Below are 17,751 nucleotides of genomic sequence, written 5' to 3' on the forward strand. Positions count from 1 at the left end.
CGTAAAGTGTCCACAGTTACAAACACGTTTCTGAGCTGCTCTCTCTGACAGGAACCACACAACCCCTGTGTTACTGCAGGAAAGATAAAAGATTCACATTTCATGGTTTGTCTCAGCACAGATTGAGGCTGGGAGTTAATCTTCAGAGTAGTGGGAGCTTTCAGACACCACCCTGCCTGCTTCTACTTCCACTCGGATCAGCACTCGTTTCTTGGAGGAGGCCGGCGTGGTGACGGCGACGTCTTCTTGGGTGTTTTTGGTGAGTTCAGGGGCTGGTGGCTTCTCTGGCAGGTGCAGCTTCAACGGCAGGTCTGCGTGCAAGTAAGGACTTGGATTGGTTTGGTTTCAGAAATCTGAGCGGAAGAGAGGTTTGATTTTAGTGGGGCACATCATGAATCACAAAGGATGCAGTGTGTGTGTTTTTAGACAGTGCCCGAAGAGTCTAAAAGTTTTTTCTTTAAAGCTGAAAAAGTAGAATAAATCTCACCTCCATTGCGCATGAGTTCCCTCATTCTGTGCAGACATGGAGAAGACACAGCTGTTAGTGTCAGCATTCATATTTGATATGATTTACTTCACTAAAGTGACTCATACCTCTGCTCTTCGCCCTCCAGCAGCTTACGGTATGTTGCTATCTCAATGTCAAGAGCCAGTTTCAGGTTCATCAGCTCTTGGTGCTCCCGGATCTGTCCAGCCAAGTCCTGCTTAGCCCGCCTCAGAGCCTCCTCCAGCTGGGCGATGTCCCCACGGGCCCTCTCCAGACTGGCGTCTCCATCTGACCTCACCTCATTGATTTCCTTCTTCAGGGTGTCCTCCTACAGAGAGGGGAAAGGAGAGGATGAGTGGATGGTCACGCTGAATGCTTTTATCCTGAGGTCTGTGGGATCTTAACCTTTCTCATGAGAGCCTCCATGTCCCCTGTGAGCCTCTGGATGAGGCGCACCATGTCTGAGATCTCCCTCCTCAGGTCACGCACTTCTTGCTCATGCTGGCCAGCGTTGAGGACCATGGCATCCATCTGAGAGAGGGGCAGAAAGGTAAACATGGGGTATAACATTTTTTCAGGAATTTTTTATTTTAGTTTTAAAATTAAATTAATTTAAATTAAATTAATTAATTTTAAATTAAATTTATTTTATTTTATTTAGAATTAATTAAATTAAATTAAATTAAATTAATTTTAATTTATTTATTTTGTTAATTAAGGAATTTTTTAAGGAATTTCCCCCTGTGGGACTAATAAAGGTATATCTTATTTCTTAAAATGAGCACTATCTGGGTGGAAATATACTTTTCCTTCACCTTCTTTTGGTTCCACTGCTCTGCTTCCTCCCTGGTGCGAGCAGCAATGTTGGCATACTGATTCTTCACACTCTCCACAATTTCATCCATGTCCAGGGCACGTTTGCTGTCATCACGCAGGATCACAGTTTCATTCTGCACCTGGGACTCCAGCTCCTTGATCTCCTGCAGGGGGTGCACATTGATTATTATTCATTTATTTATTTATTTTACAGGAAAGAAGCTTTAAACCTAATCCTTACCTCATCATATCCAACTCTGAGGAAGTCCAGTTTTCCCATCAGGTCCTCCAGCTCCAGAGCCAGATCCACCGCCTCCAGGTGACCTTCATCAACATCCTGTTGGACACACAGTCAACATAAACACATGCTGCTATTCAACTTAAAATATGAGGCTGAGGAAGCTTTGAGTACCTTTTTAGTGAGGATAAACTCATTCTCTAAGTCAGCTTTCCTCAGCAGCTCTTCTTCATATCTGAAACAAAGAAGAAAAACATGTAAATCATTTAATTTCAGCCTTAAATCAAAAGGGAAAATACTCTCAACTCACTGACCTCTTCTTGGTGTCGTCCACCTCCTCCTGCTTCTTCAGAAGGTCAGCCTGCAGTTTCTCCTGGTCGCGGAGCAAGTTCTCGATCTGCTGCTCCATCTCATTCTCCAGCTGCTTCACAATGTCATCGATTTTCCCGTTGTAGTCCTCCTGCTCTTTGAGGATGTTCAGCTTTGTGTCCAGCTTCTTGTTCTCATCCTCCAGGTTTTTGACCTGCAGCAGACACAGGAAGTGTTCAATCCAGCCTTAACTTTTCCAACATTCATATTTTGTCAGGCTGGGACGAAATGCTATCCTGTTAATTTGATTCTATCAAGATTTTTGAGGGTTTTTTTTTTTTTTTTTCCTAAACACCAGACCAAGTGAAAAATATAAATGATGATAATAATGTTTATAGACTTTATCAGCAGCAAAATTTCCCATAAAATTCAACTTTTTCCAGTCCAGTTTATTTTTTTATTTTTTTTTTCATTATTTTTTTATTCTATTTTTTTTATTATTATTTTGTGTAAAGCATTACAGAGAGGTTGTGACACAAAAGTGATGAAGAAATTAAAAAAATAATATTTATATTTTTTAAAGGAATAATATAGAAGAGACGAAAAAAAATCAAGTCCAGTTTATAAACAAAGACTGAAATAAAGACTTTGAAAATGAAAAAAAGACGATTTTTTTTTTTTTTTTACAAAAAATCGCAATTTTGATTTTTTTCAACAAAAAATAAATAAATTAAAAAAATCAGATATTATTGATTTTTTTTTCTCCAACACAACCATTCCAACTAACAACCACATTCTGTTATGTTCTCAATCTACCACCAGATGGCGCCTGGCCCTCAGGTCCACCTCTCCTTATATAATGTAGGCCTGCACAATGGCACACTTTTCATGGCCTGAGGACACAGAAATCATCACAGGAGTCAGGGGCCTCTCATAATCCATACTCCAGGGCTAAAAGCAGGCTTTAACCTCTGCACAGGCTTGTTCCTTTACTTTGAGCATGTTGTAAATATTGATGCACTTTTACGACTGGTTGTTAATGTTCAAAGAGGTGACGTTAAAAGCAAAAAGGTATTAAAAGCATCTACAGCGCAGATAAACAGAAAGTTAATTAAATTATGATATTATAATGATATTTTCCACACCTTATCAATCAGCCGGACGAACTTGTCGTTGAGTCCCACCATGTCATCCTTCTCCCTGGACTTCCCGGCTCCATCCACCTTGTTGTTGTTGGCTTGGCTCTTCGTGGGTCCTGAAGTCCCAGGAGTGTAGGACTGGCTGCTGTAATCTTTAGCCTTGGACATCCTGCAGCTTTGTTTTCAGCAGACTAACACCTGGATGCTGGAGTGTTGAGCACAGGAGGTGGAGGTACCTCCAGCTCCCTGGTTCACCTGCTTTTAAAGCAGATGAGGACCACCCATCACCTCCCCCACAACCCCACACCTGACCAATGAGAAGAGGACAAGTGCAATATTACAGTGAGAAAAACAGAAAAGTCAACATGTTAAACTTGATTTTCAGCTGCAGACCTGTTTGTCCAGAGGTGGAGGTGGGCAGGATGAGCCAATGGCATCCTCAGGGAGGACTCAAGGAGAGCAAACAGGTATAAAAGCTACCTGTCTCCTCATTTCTGCCATCAGGTGTCTCCTGCCTTCTCTGCTCCACTTTATCTATCTCTCATCCAGCTGCAGACATGCCTTCAAATACCTCCGCCAGCATGTTTGGAGGAGCCGGGGGAAGAGGCTCCAGGGTGTCTGTGGCCAGCCTGGAGGGTCTGCGTAACGTGCTGCGCAACGAGACGGATAAAGACTCAGCTCCGGCTCCTAAAGCCAAACCTGCAGCAGAGCCTGCCCCTGCTCCTGCTCAGCCTGCGGCCCCTGCTGACGACAAGCAGACGCTGAGGGGTCTGAACGACAGGCTGTCCGGGTACCTGGGCAGGGTGAGGCAGCTGGAGAAGGAGAATGGAGAGCTGCAGGAGCAGATTGATGACATCCTGGCTAAGAGGAAAGCTCCTGAGGGACGTGACTGGGACAAAGTGGAGAAACCCCTTGAAGACCTGAAGAAACAGGTTAGCATCACACTTTTTTAGTCATTACAAAAAAATGAACAAATAAACATAGAAAATGCATGTTTTTCTCTTCTTAGATCAAAGAAATTACTATGGACAATGCTAAGCTGCTTCTCCAGATTGACAACACCAACCTAGCCAACGATGACTTCAAGGAAAAGTGAGTAATGCATTCAAAAAGTGATTTTGTGATATTTTTAAATCTAAAAATGAAGAAACAGAGAGAGCAGGATGTGTGAGAACTAGAGTCATGTTTTCTTCCACCTGTGCAGGCTGGAAGATGAGAAAAAGGCCCGCAAAGAGCTGGAAAAAGATGTGGAGGATCTGAAGAAGACCATCGAGGACACCAAGCTGAACGTGAAGCAGAGACAGAAAGAGATCGACCTGGTGAAGGAGGAGATCGACCGTCTTGAGCAGGAGCACAAGGAGGTGAGATTAGAAACAACAAAACAACTCTGAGACTGAATCAACTGCTTGGAATCTGACGTCAAACTTTTCATAGGAGGTGGACGTCCTGCGTGAGAAGATCAAGGACTCTGAAGTGAAGGTGGAGATCGATTCCCAGAATTCAAACCTGGCTGAGATGCTCAACAAGATCCGCAACCAGTATGAGAAGCTGGCCCAGAAGAACTTGAAGGAGACTGAGGATTGGTACCAAACCAAGGTGCGTCCTCCTTGCAGAATTCCTCTTCATACCCTGCTTCACTTACTGTGTCTACTTTGTGTTTCTGTCGTCATAGTTTGATCACATCAAGGTGGAGGAGGCCCAAACCAATGAGGCTTTCATCTCTGGAAAAACAGAGCTGAAGGAGCTGCTCAAACAGAAGCAAACCCTGGAAATCAAAATCCAAAGTCTGCACAGCATGGTAAGCACACACACGAAAATAATGACACATAATCATCTCGTAGTTTACATTCTTTCTCACATGAGAGAAAGAACACATTGACATAAGACATGCAATTGTCCTCCTCTGTGCTAAAACCCTCGGAGCACTTCTCCAGGAAGTGTACATTGCAAAATATTTACAAATTTTTCTTTTATCGTGTCAGGAATGTCAAGCCGCAGGGGTGTTAGTGTACCTGTCCTTTTCATGAGCATTCCTCCCTGCCCTGTCATTATATTGTAAACCAGCATAAGCCAGACCTCTGGGTGTTTTTTTTTTTAATAAGGGGCCACTTGAGTCTGCTCTTGCGTAACAAAGCAGCATAAAAAAGAGTCAGATTTCAGCTTCTTTCTGATTTTGCATCACTTGTTTTAGAACCACAACCTGGAGGAGACGCTGAAAAGCACCAAAGTGGAGTATGGTCAACACCTCGCCCCCCTCAACAAGCGGATCCTCGACCTGGAGAAGGAGCTGAAGGAGGTGAGAGCCGAGGTGGAGCGCTTGGTGGACACCAACAAGAACCTGCTGTGTGTGAAGATGAAGCTGGAGGCTGAGATCGATAACTACCAGCAGCTGATTCATGGCATCACAGCTGATCCTGAGAGGTGAGGAGGGGTGGAAGAATCAAACACACCTTCACACAAACATGAGCATGGTGTACCTGTTGCTCGCTCAGTGCGTTAGCATACTTATCCTCCTCTTCCCTAACAGCTCGGAGCTTTCTTTAAAGGACGCACTTTGTAGCGGTAAGTTGTAGAGTTGGTACAAAAAATAAAGACATAAAAGAGCATGTTAGCGCTAATGCCTAATATCACAGCAAGCAGTTAAACTGAATCTAACCCTGATACTTTTAAGCTATCTGCATCACTAAACTGCACTTTAACACCCCACACTGCATCCTGTAATCACTCCACATCCTAACAGCATGTGATTTTGACAAGATAATGAATCACCAAAGAGGAAAAAGTCTGTTTTCCTAATTTGATCTGTTCTCTTCATGTCTTTCTAGCAAAACAACACACAAATTGAATATATTTTAATAATCTTAATATGATTTATTTTTTCCCAGAACTGCAAAAGCCTAAAGATGAGGCACCTAAGCAGCAAGAACCAGTGAAAGAAGAAGCTCTTGTGCTGCAAGCAAGTACCCCCTCCTGTGAATCTGCTCCCCCTCAAACCCCCAAAGATGTCCCTGGAGGAGACCTCAAAAAAGCCGAAGATGCTGTTGTTGACAAAGCAGCAGCTCCCAAGAAGAAGAAGACAAAGAAAAATAAAAAGAAGGATTCTAGCTCTTCTTCTTCATCCTCTTCCTCCTCCTCTTCTTCTTCATCTTCCTCCTCCTCATCTTCCTCTGAGGATGAAGATGATAAGAAGCCAAAGAATGAGGGTGAAGTGGCCAAAGCCTGATCTCGCTGTTGATTTCCTGTCATTAATGGTTTAAACCTGTTCTGCTATCATGAAGTTAATGAGATGTAAGTCTGAGCTATCTGAAAATAAATGAATTTGACTTCAAAATACAGTTTTTGTCTCAATTTCCTACAGTAGGCTACTTGTAATGTATGGTACACATTTAGAACTACAAGATGCAGTGATTCCCACACAGAGGTTCATGAGTTGTGTGGGTCTGGGATTAAAAACACAATAACACACACACAAAAAAATTGATTTTATGAGTTGAAAACGTATATTTTAACAACACGCTGGTGTAAAAAGTAATAAACAATGTAAAATAAGCTGAATAAAACTATCTGAAAAGAACTACAAATACATTGTTTCGGGATGCTCGGCGGGCGGGTCACGCCCATTCAAGCAGATGGGACACACCCCTTTATTTTTCATCAAATTTGACGTTTGTTTGTTTTTTTAACTTTGACTTTAAATTTAAAACTTATATTTTTGTGCAATTTGTCTAATATGACAGTATTTAAAGTTGAGGGAAGTCCTATGTATGCGCTTTATAAACCTCAAAAAAGTGTACACCCCTCTCCTTTCGTGTAGGTGGTTTCGTCGTGATGTTCCTGACAGCAGGTGATGATAACCAAAATTAAACATACGCAATACACGGTTAGCTGTATTTATTTAAGTTTTTTAGGCGTCTTAACTCTCAAAGCGGTGTTTACACAACATTTTATGACTTATAAATACTTTTGTACGAGTTATTGAGTTTACCCGGTTTTTATTTGAGTGTTTCAGCCGTTTTACGCTAATAACGTAGGTTTGGACGTGCTAGCGGCGTTGCTAACGTTTATGAGGAGGGTTGGAGAAGCAGAGGCATGTGGCAAAACTGGAATACTAAGTATGTGTTCCTTAACATGTTCTAAAATTCTATTTGAATATATTCATATACTTATTTTGATGGTAATTTTTATTAAAGGTTTGTTTTCTTTCTTTAAATGGGCATTTCAGGACTGTAAAGGAAGGAGCGCTGATGTTCAACAGGAAGGGAAAGATGCTGAGCAGGTAGGAAACATTGAACCTATGCTTTAATGTTTTTGGTGATATCAAAACGGTCATAAAAACTTAATACTTGTTGTATTTTTAATATCAGAGTAATAAAAAAGATTTAGACATTAAGTCTCGGTTGCACTAAAAGCACTTCATAAATTAAGGTTTTAGTCGCCAATAAAAAGACTTTCTACGTCAAAAAAACTCCCACTCTCTCGCTGTTGCCTCCAAAATTAAGGCTCAAATGACCTCTTTGAGTTACCATACACTACTACAAGGGACATGTGTTTTTTGTAAGAGTGATTTATTATTTTTTAATGACAATGGAACAGACAAAATGAAAGCACAGAGAGGGAAGAAAGGGGAAGGATGGGCTTAAATCAGCCAACACATGGATATTGCATGGTGGGGGGGTTTCAGGGGCAAGCAAGAGTACCAAATGGAGTAAAAGATATCGTATCAAAAATTTCAATTTTTTCATATATATATTTATATAGGACTAATAATTCTCTTTAACTATGCAAAGCAAGGAATGCCCTTTTTTCCATTTGTCTTGAGCCGTGGCTTTCCCTACTAGAGCCAACATTATTCATAAAAAAAAAAAAAAGACTGGACATGGTTTTGGGAGTTTGGGCGAGGGGGGGCATTTTGATGCGTCCTGGAGTCCTGTCCGATGTGGCGTTTGAGTCTCAGTGTAGCGCGTTTGGGCATGTCCGTGGGGGTTTGGATCCAGCCTCAGCGTGCAAAGGTCTTTCCACTAGAAAATCAAACAAAAACACACAAGAAGTCACAAAAAGATTTTTTTTTCACCATCTTTGGAGTAAGCACAATTTTCCACCCAACTCTCAAGGCAGTATCCTATTTATTATGCCACTGTCAGCAGTGTGAATTGTTTAAATATGACAAAAACAGCAGCTTCTGTGAGTTTCCATCTTCCTCCAGCTAAACATTAACCACAGAACAAAGACTCTCTGTTCTCTGAGTGCGCGTTTATTCCTATTATTCCAAAGTAAAAAGCTGAAAAAAGCCTGGATGTGCAACCGTTTGGAGGTTTTAAAAAGTTGAAGGCTGTAAAAATTCCTCTCTGACTCACTACAAACACGGCAGAAACAGCCCTGGCAAACATCGCCACACACCTCGAAACCTCTAAAACATACACAGGTGCAGACTGGAGGCAGAGGAGGAGGAGAGTCGTCTTATCATGGAAAATGTTACTTAATTTGTCTTATCTTTACCCTGCATCTGCAAAAAGCATTCAGAGGAAATCTAGCGAGTGGTCAAACAGGAAGAGCAGAGGCTTAAAAGATTGTTATAGCAAATATAATCAATGAGGCTTAGCTTGAAAACAATCTGGATGAGGAAGTGTTGCTGAAATTTATTTTTTGTTTATTTTTCAAAAACATTAAATGGATTAGTTGGCATCAGCTCACTGGTTTTAATCTTTACTTAATTTTAACTTCACTCCAAAATGGAAAAATAAAAAAATCTGAAAAGAAATGATAAATTTAGGGAAAGTGTTGCCAAAATTTTAACCAAACGTATCACTGAATAAAATATTTTGACATTGAATCCAAGCAGTGATATAAGACGGGGCTACTCACGAGATGGTCTTCATCTCCTTCTTCTCAGCGTCAGGTCGAGCACGGTTCAGCACCTTGAGGAAATCTGACGTCTTGGCCCTCATACGTGTGTGAATGTAGGCCTGTGGAGAGAACACGCTTTGTATGAGGAGATTTTTTTCAAGTGCGCATCATTTAAAAACGCTTTCACAACAAATTCGATGAGACTCTTCATTTCATCACTAGTGTCGACATCTTTGAGAATTCTCTTTCGTGGATAATGAGCAGTCAAAATTTTGCGACATGTGCGGCATTTTAAACACAGAGCAGACACAAAAAGTGAGCACTGTGTAATCTCCTGTTAGCCAAGCTTAACCCATAAATCCATTCAGTGAGTCGCCCACGCAGACTCCCTGCTGTCTGATGCTCAAGCATCCAGCTTCCACTTCCATTATCTCCAACACAACAGCCTCTGAAATGTCAGTCATGTCAGAAATGGCTTTGATTAGAGATAAGAGAAACCATTCAAAGCATGTCTCAATTAGTGTGTAATGTTTACACTGACGCCCACACGCCAATCTTAAAAACCTGTATGATGACTGCGGATGGCATGGCAGAGAGAGCATGTTTGGAGTCACAAACAGAGCTAAACTTTCTATGAAGAGGGTGTTAAAGAGACAATTGAAGGGCAAGACTTTACAGTGTTTGTCGTCTGTGATTAAAACAGGTCTTCTGGAAATTGTTGTGAGAAGTGTTGCACTGACCTTGGAGCACTTTATGTGGTAGTGCAGGTAGTCCCTGAAGGTGTGGATGAGGTTGATGGTGTTGTCTCTGGCATTGGCATTGGTGTGACGTGGGAACAACACTGCAGGAGATGGGGCAGAAACATTAGAATCAGTTCCTCTTAATTCAGTAAAAAATAAGTCAGATGTTTCCACGTGCTAACCGAAGGTGATGTATCCAATATTGTCCCCGACGGCGGCGTCTGTGTCCTTTAGCTCCAGAGGGGGCTCCCTGTGGCTGAACAGCACCTGGGGGGCTGTGTGGCTGGCTCGCCGACCCTCTTTGAACTCCTATCATACAGCATTTTCAAACACATATGTTATATTAATTTAATGCAATTAGGAAAAAAAAAGCTTCAAGTTCACAGACCTGGAAGGAATACAGTAACTTGTACTTGTGTTCCCTTAAAGTGATTCTCCAGGATGGAACAAGTTGGGTCCTATCACAAGGTTTAGGGCAGAAATGACCCCTACAGCAGTGTTTTTGTGCAGCAGAAGCCCAGAGCGCTCACACCAAACACCCCCTCCCTGCTCCTCTGCCGGTTTCCTCTGCACTCAGACGGTGCCATATTTTACACGACCAAAAACACGCAAAACGGACTCCCACTGAAAAAATCTGATATCGGTCTGCATTCACGCTTTATTTAGAGAATTTTCAGTGCGTTACTTTCACACAAAAACACCACTAAATAAGGCTCTAGTTCTCATCGTGTCTCTTCGTCCTGGCAGACTACCTGCGTTTGTTTATATCTGGCTTATTTAGCGGTGTTTTTGTGTGAAAGTAACGTGCTGAAAATTCTCTAAATAAAGCATGAATGCAGACCGATTTTTTCAGTGGGAGTCCGTTTATTTGTGTTTTTGGTCAAGTAAAAAATGGCCCCGTCTGAGTGCAGAGGAAACCTGCAGAGGAGCAGGGAGGGGGTGTTTGGTGCGAGCGCCCTGGGCTTCTGCTGCACAAAAACACTGCTGTAGGGGAAATTTCTGCCCTAAACCTTGTGATAGGACCCAACTTGTTCCATCCCGGAGTATCACTTTGAAACCAGCAAAAGTCAAAATGTAGTTTCTTTCTTTCCCCCCCAAAAAATCATATGCCAAATCGCAATTGCAATATTGGTCTAAAAAAATCGCAATTAGGTTATTTTCCAAAATTGTTCAGCCCTAGTAAAGTTATATAACCATACTTTTAAGTAACTGGATTGTTATTGTTGGTTTGTTCGTTTCGGCCACACACCTGCATGAACACTTTGCCGATGATGACATCATCATCGTCTTTGAACACTGTGCTGAACACAACCGTCACTCTGTCTTTCTTAGCCTCCAAATACCTGAGGAAAACAAAAGGAGTGAGGGGTTAGAGACCTCAAAACACAAATTTGACAGGATAATCCTCCTGTGAGACAAAACTTTTGTGCGGCTGATTACAAATGAGACTGGAACTCGAGAACAACAGGAAGGAGACTTTGAACTCCCGCTTACATGGACTCATCGTCTCTGTAGTGGACCACGGCTCTCTTCTCGCCTTCTTTGCCCTCTTCCTGGAACTTGAAGTACTTTTCAAAGACAGATGCAAAGCAGTTTCTCTTGAGCATGCCCGCCTGGTGGATCACCTCATCTTTGTTGGCAGGTAGAGCATCCAGGTCGTAGAGAAGGGACACGTTGTAGCCTAAGGAGGAAAAAAAAAAATACAAATGCTATTCTTTCCTTACATTCTGGTCATTTTCAGTTCAGCAATTCAAGATTTTTTTGACAGCGTGAGAAGAGGAGACTACAAATTCAATTCTCAAGGGAGGTTTCAGTTTCATTAATAGACTCAAAACCCTCTGTAGAATGAGGAACCGAGAAATCAGAGCTCTAAAATTGTTGAGCCTGTGTAAACAGTCATGTCAGTCAGTACAGTAACTTCTCAGAGGAGAGAGTGTCTTTTTCAGGACTTACCAGCCTCAGGTGAAACCAGGAAGTTCCCATAGACCCTCTTGAGTAGCTGGAAGAGAAACAAAGCTTTTAATTTGGTGACACTTCACAGAACTCAAAAAGAATCAGACAAAAAAGCCTTTGTTTATAAATCAAACAGTCACTTCAGATCATCTTATTTTGATGCAAGGATAGAAAAATGTTTCCCAGACTTCCCATGGGACTCAAGATTTTCTAACAGGCGTTTTCAAAGCTCACGCTTTGATTATCAAAACCGCAAACGCCTCAGTTTCATAGCCTGTGGGGGAATCCTCTCGGAGACAAAGAAGGCGTTTAAAGAGATGGGAAGAAACCAGAAGAAATGTCAACGCTAATAAAAGTGGAGCCAGACGGCTAAACAAACTCACTGCACAACAAAAGACAGAAGAGGTGAGACGGGAGGAGGAGGTGTGTGTTATTGAGAGGTTTGAATCCCAACGTGGGGGCCTCTTTAATGGATACCTGTCAGTGTGGAATGAAAGCGGGTGGCAGGAATATGAAAAACACGCCACAGAAAGTCAACAAAATGTGACTCTTTTGGTAATCCGTGCAGAATCTGAGCAGCGATAAGAATGTGTTAACACAGCTCTCTAAATAGACGTTTCACAGCCTGAATAACTGACTGTGACACTGCTGATCCATTCATCCATCCCTCTGCTTTTCAGCCCACGAGAACAAACAGGGAAGTTGGCTGGACCTGGACGGCAGCCAAGACATCCTCACACACACACACAGATACACACACACATAGTGGCTGCTTCTCGCAGTCAGCACTTCCTCGCCTGGGGTGAGTCACACACACTCACTTCCTGTTTCAAGAAGAGACCTCAGCAGCTGCTTTTTTTCCTTACATGGCCACAGAGCTCTTTGAGTGGAGGTGTGTGCAGACTTTAATCAGAGGCTCATTCAGCAATTTCTCCTTAATTTAAAGTTCATGATGCATCAAGCATGATTGTTTGCATGAAAATAAGTTGAGATATTATCACCAAGAAGATGATCTGTGAGACTTTTTCGGTCAAATTGCATTCACAAAGATGTATTTGCATTTTTTTAGACATCAAAACATGCCTGCTCTGGAGCATCAAAGGCTTAATTTTGACAGCTGAGGTTGGCTTGAGGATTTTCCTACACCCTGGTTTGTTTTCAGTCGTCAGGTGTACGCATGTGTTTAGGAATGTGAAAGTGAGGATTTTAATGTAAGGGTCTGTGAGGCCCCGTTTCTGTCCAGGCAGGTACAGAGGAGCACTTTTCCTTTCAGAGTCCTACCTCGTCAGCTCCATGCTCCTGCAGCTCCTTGTAGAACTTCAGCGAGATGCTGACCATCACTTTGGTCTTGTCCCCGTTGGGGTTGGAGATGTGGTACAGGACGCCATCGAAATCTGTGATGCGTATTTAAAACATTAAAACAGAAACGGCCAAAAGTCTTTCCCTAAAAACAGCTTAAAGACTCATTCATTATGTTACAGTTTGGCTAAATCTAGTCATTTAAGTTTGTTAGTCTCACCTGCAAATGTCACATCGACAGCTTCTGGCTTGGTTCTGCAAAGACAACAAGCAAGGAGATGCACAACATATGAAGAAAACAGTCATTTCTGTTCAAATCAAACAAATTTAAATGAATTTTTATAATCTGGTAATTTACATATTTATAAGTTTGCAATATACCCAGAAAACCTCCACTGAGAATTCAGAAACTTGCAGTTAGTTGGACACTGATGCTTTATTTCTCTTTATGTATGATGTCATGCTACTTCCTACTGTTTTGAATACCCAAGACAGCAAACTTCTACTTTTAAAGAGGCAGATGCTGCAGCAGCATGTCCAAAGTGCATACTCTGCATGCTCCAAGAAGCTGCTGCTGCTGCTGCCTCTGCACAGACTTGACTAAGCTTGGGGAGAGGAATGCGGAAGCTGCAAAGAGGGGGCTGTAGCTAGCTGACAAGTAGCCGCTACGTGCTCACTTATAGTTTATCAAGACCAAAAACATGTTCTAAATTATAAGAAATCTCAAAAGTGAAGATAATGTAGCTGGTTTGGGTGTGACATAGCATTATAAACGGCTTCTGGTGGGATAAACTCTTAAAAATATTGTTTGTAGTTTTTAGTACGTGGTGACGTCAGGCTTCATACGACTCGAGACTACAAAAATGACTAAAATAAATATATAGAACGTTTAAAAGCACCCACTAAAGCTATTAACTTTCACGCAATAACATAATAAATTGGAGTTAATATGAAAGATATTCAGAGCGAATCAAAACAATACGTAAATAAGGATTACGAGGACGCTAGCTTTAAACATTAGCTGTAAAGCTGCCACCTCGTTAACGCAATTAATAATCTTATTTAATGCCACACGGTTTTATTTCAGCCCAAACTGGTGCCCTTTTTACTTTATTTGACTGTGTGCAATCAGTCAGGAGGGATTAAAATGCCTGGGTTTATTATTCCGTCCCATTCTGACCGTGCAGACACACCCCAGCTTCAGGCAGACCAGTTACGGTGCATCACCAAGTTAAATTAGCTTTAGCATTTTTTATTCTTCCCACATTAAATGCACAAGTCTATTCGACGTGTGCAAAGCTACGTGTGCTTTCCAGATGCGATTAAATCCTTCTCTCCAGGACTGAATGTGTGCATCTTGATTAAGACGGTGAAGGGGAGGCTAGCTGACGTTAGCATAGTTAGCCAGGTGTAACGATGAATTTCTCACCCGTTTGAAGCTCCGTCGAACTTCAACGTCAGCGTCTCCTCTATGATGCGGTTATTGATTTCTAACAGGATCATCGCGGACGCCGGTGTCGAGGAAAAGGGGGGATAACCGGTTCTTTTTGGTGGGATTAACCTCTTTGTGTCTAAAATGGGCTAATTTTTTCCTCCCTGACAGACAAACCGCTTCCGTCGAGGCTCCTTCCGCCTGTCACTTCCGCGTTTTTTACACTCAGGACTCTGGAAATGAGAGTGCCCGCAGTGTTGCCTGTCATAAATTCGTGGTGTTGGTTATTCTAGCTGGTCAGGAGGAATAAAAAGGTATGCAACAAATTTAAAAATAACAGAAAAACAGAGGAAGTGCCTGTATTAAATAAAAGATAATTCAATATAATAATAATAGATTTGTTTATAACTTTTTTCCCCCTTATTCTCTTATTTATACATAAGATATACATTCACAACTTTCACTGCAATAAATCTCCTCTCTATCTCCAAAGCATTTGTGTGTAATTACTTAAAAAGTGTTAAATGTTAATATTAATGTTAAATGTGGTGATACCAACCTGCTATTGCAGAACAGTGTGCATTATCAACGTTTTTTCATTTGTTTGTTTCAACTTTATAATATTAATAATAATAATAATAATTTTATTGTTTGTGTAGCACTTTTAAAAACATAGTCTACAAAGTGCTTGACAAGCAATCAGCACAAAATAATAAAACACAAACAAACAATGAGCACAATAAAGTAAAAACAAAAAGCACAGCTTAAATCAAGACTAACAGACACTAACATAAAAACATAAAACCAGCAAGAATCGGAAATGCAATAAAAAAAAAGGGATGAAAGCAGAAATCAGGTCTAAAAATTATTTATAAAAGAGTTTAAAAAGGTAAACCATTAAAAAGTTAAAATCATAATTAATAGCACATAATAGGATTAATAAATTAATGAAAAGGAGTAAAAGAAGGTAAAGAGAAACAAACAGTAAAACAAAATAAGATAGAGATAAAAGACATTAAAAGATAGTAAAAGACAGTAATAGGCCGCATCACATAGGGACTAATATCATTCATTTAACAGAATACACTAGCTTTATCACAGCATTTGTAAATTGAAACTCAAGTTCATGCAGCATTTAAATTTTATCTGACTCTGATCATTAAAAAATAACCATCAATCACTGTCATCAGAACCAAAAACACAGAAACCACATAGTTTTCCTGTCACATGATGGACTTGTAAAACAAAACACAGGTTTCGGTGTAATTACAAGCTATGTAAGAATAATAGTAATGACTGCAAACTGTCAACACTGAGACAACCCAGGAGAGTTTGATCTATGTGCGTGACACACAACCTGATAGTCAGAAAAATTCCCAACTTGACCCTATTATATGAATAAACCTGTTTGTGTGCACCTTCTCGAGAAGTAAAGGAGAAGGAAAGAGATAAGCTACCAGCTTTGATATTCATCCAGATTGGTCTCAGAGGAAACACAGTACCAAGGAACAATGGACGCTTTAAGGGGAACCTGATGTGTTGCATTCATAGTGTCAGACATGAGAGCACTTTAGATAATTACCTGCTTCCTCTCTTGGTAGGGATGTTCCTGTTTATTGGTGTTTGTTTTTTCTTGCACATGCTTGAGCAACATTAACAAGGCAACAACTGATTGAATGCAAGAAATAGTCCCTTTGAAATATCGTCTTTGAAGGTTCTGACTGACCTTATCTGGCGTTGCTTTTCTCACGCACTTGTCATGATACATTTAGAGTTTTGGCACAAAAACAGTTATGTTGAGATCAATATCTCAAAAGCTTTGTTTTCAGGAGAGTATTTGTCTTTGTCCTTTCAAGTCCTCAGAATAAATCAGAAACCTTGCGTGTTGCTCTGTTGTGCTAAACTAGCAATATAACATCTGAGTGATGATGCAATTTTAAGAATGGAAACAAGTAAACTAGTGGATTTTAATGCGCAAATGAAGGATATTTAAATCAGAGCCCCAGATGGACCCCTGGACGAAAACACCTGGACACGCCCCTGGCTTTGGAGGCATCAGAGTGATGACTGAAATATGTCAGAGAGACACCTCTCAGTTAAGCTGGACAAGCCATAAAGGGAGTTATTTTAACAATCCTAACATGAAGGAAAGAAAGGTCGAGCTCTTTGTAAAGGACTCGGGGGTCTTTGGAGTTCTTGGATGGTCGCAGTTGGATTTGCATGTCATGCACAGGTCCCTGCGGCAAAGAAAATATTTTCTCTTGTCTGTAAAAGTTTGAAAGGCAACCCTGATGTCAATCTGTTATGTCAGAGAACTGGACTGTGTCTCATTTTCCAAGACGGGACATGTCGGTGCCACATTTGTTTTGGCTTATTATCATGCTTTGATGAGGGTGAAAGGAAAGATGATGAGTGCGGCGTGCTTCTGAGGGTTTCTGAGGAACTGTGAGCCTGCTGAGTGATGAAAAGATAAAAACTGTAAGGGTACTTCTAACGGTATTTAAAATTCTGATATTTAGAAAAAAAATTACGTTTTGTTCACAAAATATTTATTAAGAATTAAGAGAAAAACTTGAACTTGAATATTAGAACCAAAGAAAGGCTAAAATAGGTCAAGAAAATACACAAACACTGATATTTGCTCTCAGACACATTGTTGACCATGACCGTGTTTACCAAAGTCAGCAGGAACTAAAAACAGGCCTGTCCTGTTGAGGGACCGTCGTCTGTTGATGGAGGCTGAAGTGACAGATTCAAACACAGGGATGCCAACATTGGTGCGTTAATTGTGCACCCTGGCTGTCATGACCTTAAAATGAGGTGATTTAAGGAGACGAAGGTGGAGTGAGGGGAGATGAAGAAGAGGAATGTGTCAGAAAGGAGGCCCCTTACACACGCTCACCTGTGGGCTCCATCTTCTGGAATTTTCCGACTTTTTAAAAATTTCTGTCATGCTTATGCAACCCTTTCTCTGCACTGTAACTGGTCACTCAGCTGCAAAAGAATGAGAGAAAAATCACCCCTCCTGCTACTTTTTAAAGCATCAGCGTCAGATTAAATCAAAGGCGGTTGCGGTGGGCTTTTGCAACACCAAAAGTGAGAACAAAATGTTACATTTCCAGAAAGTGTCCGCTTCTGATTTGTAAAACACCTTACCACACAGCAATGTTTGCTCAACTGCCTTCGATAGGGCACACCTCACGTGGTCAGCTGTCATTTCAGTCTGAAACAACTCTTGTGTTAAAATATTTTGCGGTAAAAACTCTTGATTTTTAATGCGGTGTATGAAACAGAACCAAATCTTTTTTTTTCTTGTTTCAGCTGTTGCTTTACTGTTTTTATTTCTGATTGTTTCCTGCTGCATGTCGAAATGTGTCCATTGCAACTAATGATTATCTGACGCATGCCTTTGATGTAACATATTGAGAAAGAAAACCGGACATTGAGTCAACTCCCCTTAAAAAAAAACTCCGAGAAGATGATTTTCATCTCAG

The 17,751-nt window shown here is 41.0% G+C and overlaps 3 protein-coding genes across 3 annotated transcripts; 1 reads left to right on the plus strand and 2 right to left on the minus strand.

Annotated features, from left to right (window-relative positions):
* LOC141786151 (keratin, type II cytoskeletal 8-like) lies at positions 1–3,157 on the minus strand. The gene is made up of 9 exons (XM_074664886.1): positions 2,996–3,157; positions 1,856–2,064; positions 1,716–1,776; positions 1,545–1,640; positions 1,303–1,467; positions 893–1,018; positions 595–815; positions 488–513; positions 1–311 (listed from the first exon to the last, which is right to left on the minus strand). The coding sequence occupies exons 1-9, from the start codon at positions 3,155–3,157 to the stop codon at positions 136–138; spliced, it is 1,242 nt and encodes a 413-aa protein (XP_074520987.1). The 3' UTR covers positions 1–135.
* A 389-nt stretch (positions 3,158–3,546) lies between these two features.
* LOC141786150 (keratin, type I cytoskeletal 18-like) lies at positions 3,547–6,212 on the plus strand. Its single transcript, XM_074664885.1, has 8 exons — positions 3,547–3,921; positions 3,999–4,081; positions 4,194–4,350; positions 4,424–4,585; positions 4,662–4,787; positions 5,181–5,410; positions 5,517–5,551; positions 5,875–6,212. Exons 1-8 carry the CDS (start codon positions 3,547–3,549, stop codon positions 6,210–6,212), a joined length of 1,506 nt encoding a protein of 501 aa, XP_074520986.1.
* A 1,339-nt stretch (positions 6,213–7,551) lies between these two features.
* Positions 7,552–14,490, minus strand: arpc2 (actin related protein 2/3 complex, subunit 2). The gene is made up of 10 exons (XM_074664624.1): positions 14,255–14,490; positions 13,046–13,080; positions 12,808–12,920; positions 11,527–11,572; positions 11,068–11,254; positions 10,823–10,916; positions 9,756–9,882; positions 9,574–9,674; positions 8,852–8,952; positions 7,552–8,007 (listed from the first exon to the last, which is right to left on the minus strand). The coding sequence occupies exons 1-10, from the start codon at positions 14,326–14,328 to the stop codon at positions 7,986–7,988; spliced, it is 900 nt and encodes a 299-aa protein (XP_074520725.1). The 5' UTR covers positions 14,329–14,490; the 3' UTR covers positions 7,552–7,985.
* Positions 14,491–17,751: the final 3,261 nt, after the last annotated feature.

The sequence above is a fragment of the Halichoeres trimaculatus genome, unplaced genomic scaffold (assembly GCF_033239565.1).
Source record: "Halichoeres trimaculatus isolate MK-OKI-2021-1 unplaced genomic scaffold, fHalTri1.1 fHalTri1_scaffold_24, whole genome shotgun sequence".
NCBI classification, from domain to species: Eukaryota; Metazoa; Chordata; class Actinopteri; order Labriformes; family Labridae; genus Halichoeres; species Halichoeres trimaculatus.

Bases quoted from the DNA above. Each gene is read 5' to 3' on its own strand.
- LOC141786151 (XM_074664886.1), bottom strand. From the start codon at position 3,157: ATGTCCAAGGCTAAAGATTACAGCAGCCAGTCCTACACTCCTGGGACT. The intron at 2,065-2,995 runs GTGTGGAAAATA...TGTCTGCTGCAG, and splicing joins TCGTCCGGCTGATTGATAAG to GTCAAAAACCTGGAGGATGA. The intron at 514-594 runs GTATGAGTCACT...ATGTCTGCACAG, and splicing joins CTGGAGGGCGAAGAGCAGAG to AATGAGGGAACTCATGCGCA.
- LOC141786150 (XM_074664885.1), top strand. From the start codon at position 3,547: ATGCCTTCAAATACCTCCGCCAGCATGTTTGGAGGAGCCGGGGGAAGA. The intron at 4,586-4,661 runs GTGCGTCCTCCT...CTGTCGTCATAG, and splicing joins AGGATTGGTACCAAACCAAG to TTTGATCACATCAAGGTGGA. The intron at 5,411-5,516 runs GTGAGGAGGGGT...CTTCCCTAACAG, and splicing joins ATCACAGCTGATCCTGAGAG to CTCGGAGCTTTCTTTAAAGG.
- arpc2 (XM_074664624.1), bottom strand. From the start codon at position 14,328: ATGATCCTGTTAGAAATCAATAACCGCATCATAGAGGAGACGCTGACG. The intron at 10,917-11,067 runs GTAAGCGGGAGT...TGTTTTCCTCAG, and splicing joins TACAGAGACGATGAGTCCAT to GTATTTGGAGGCTAAGAAAG. The intron at 8,008-8,851 runs GTGAGTAGCCCC...TTGATTTTCTAG, and splicing joins AAGGAGATGAAGACCATCTC to TGGAAAGACCTTTGCACGCT.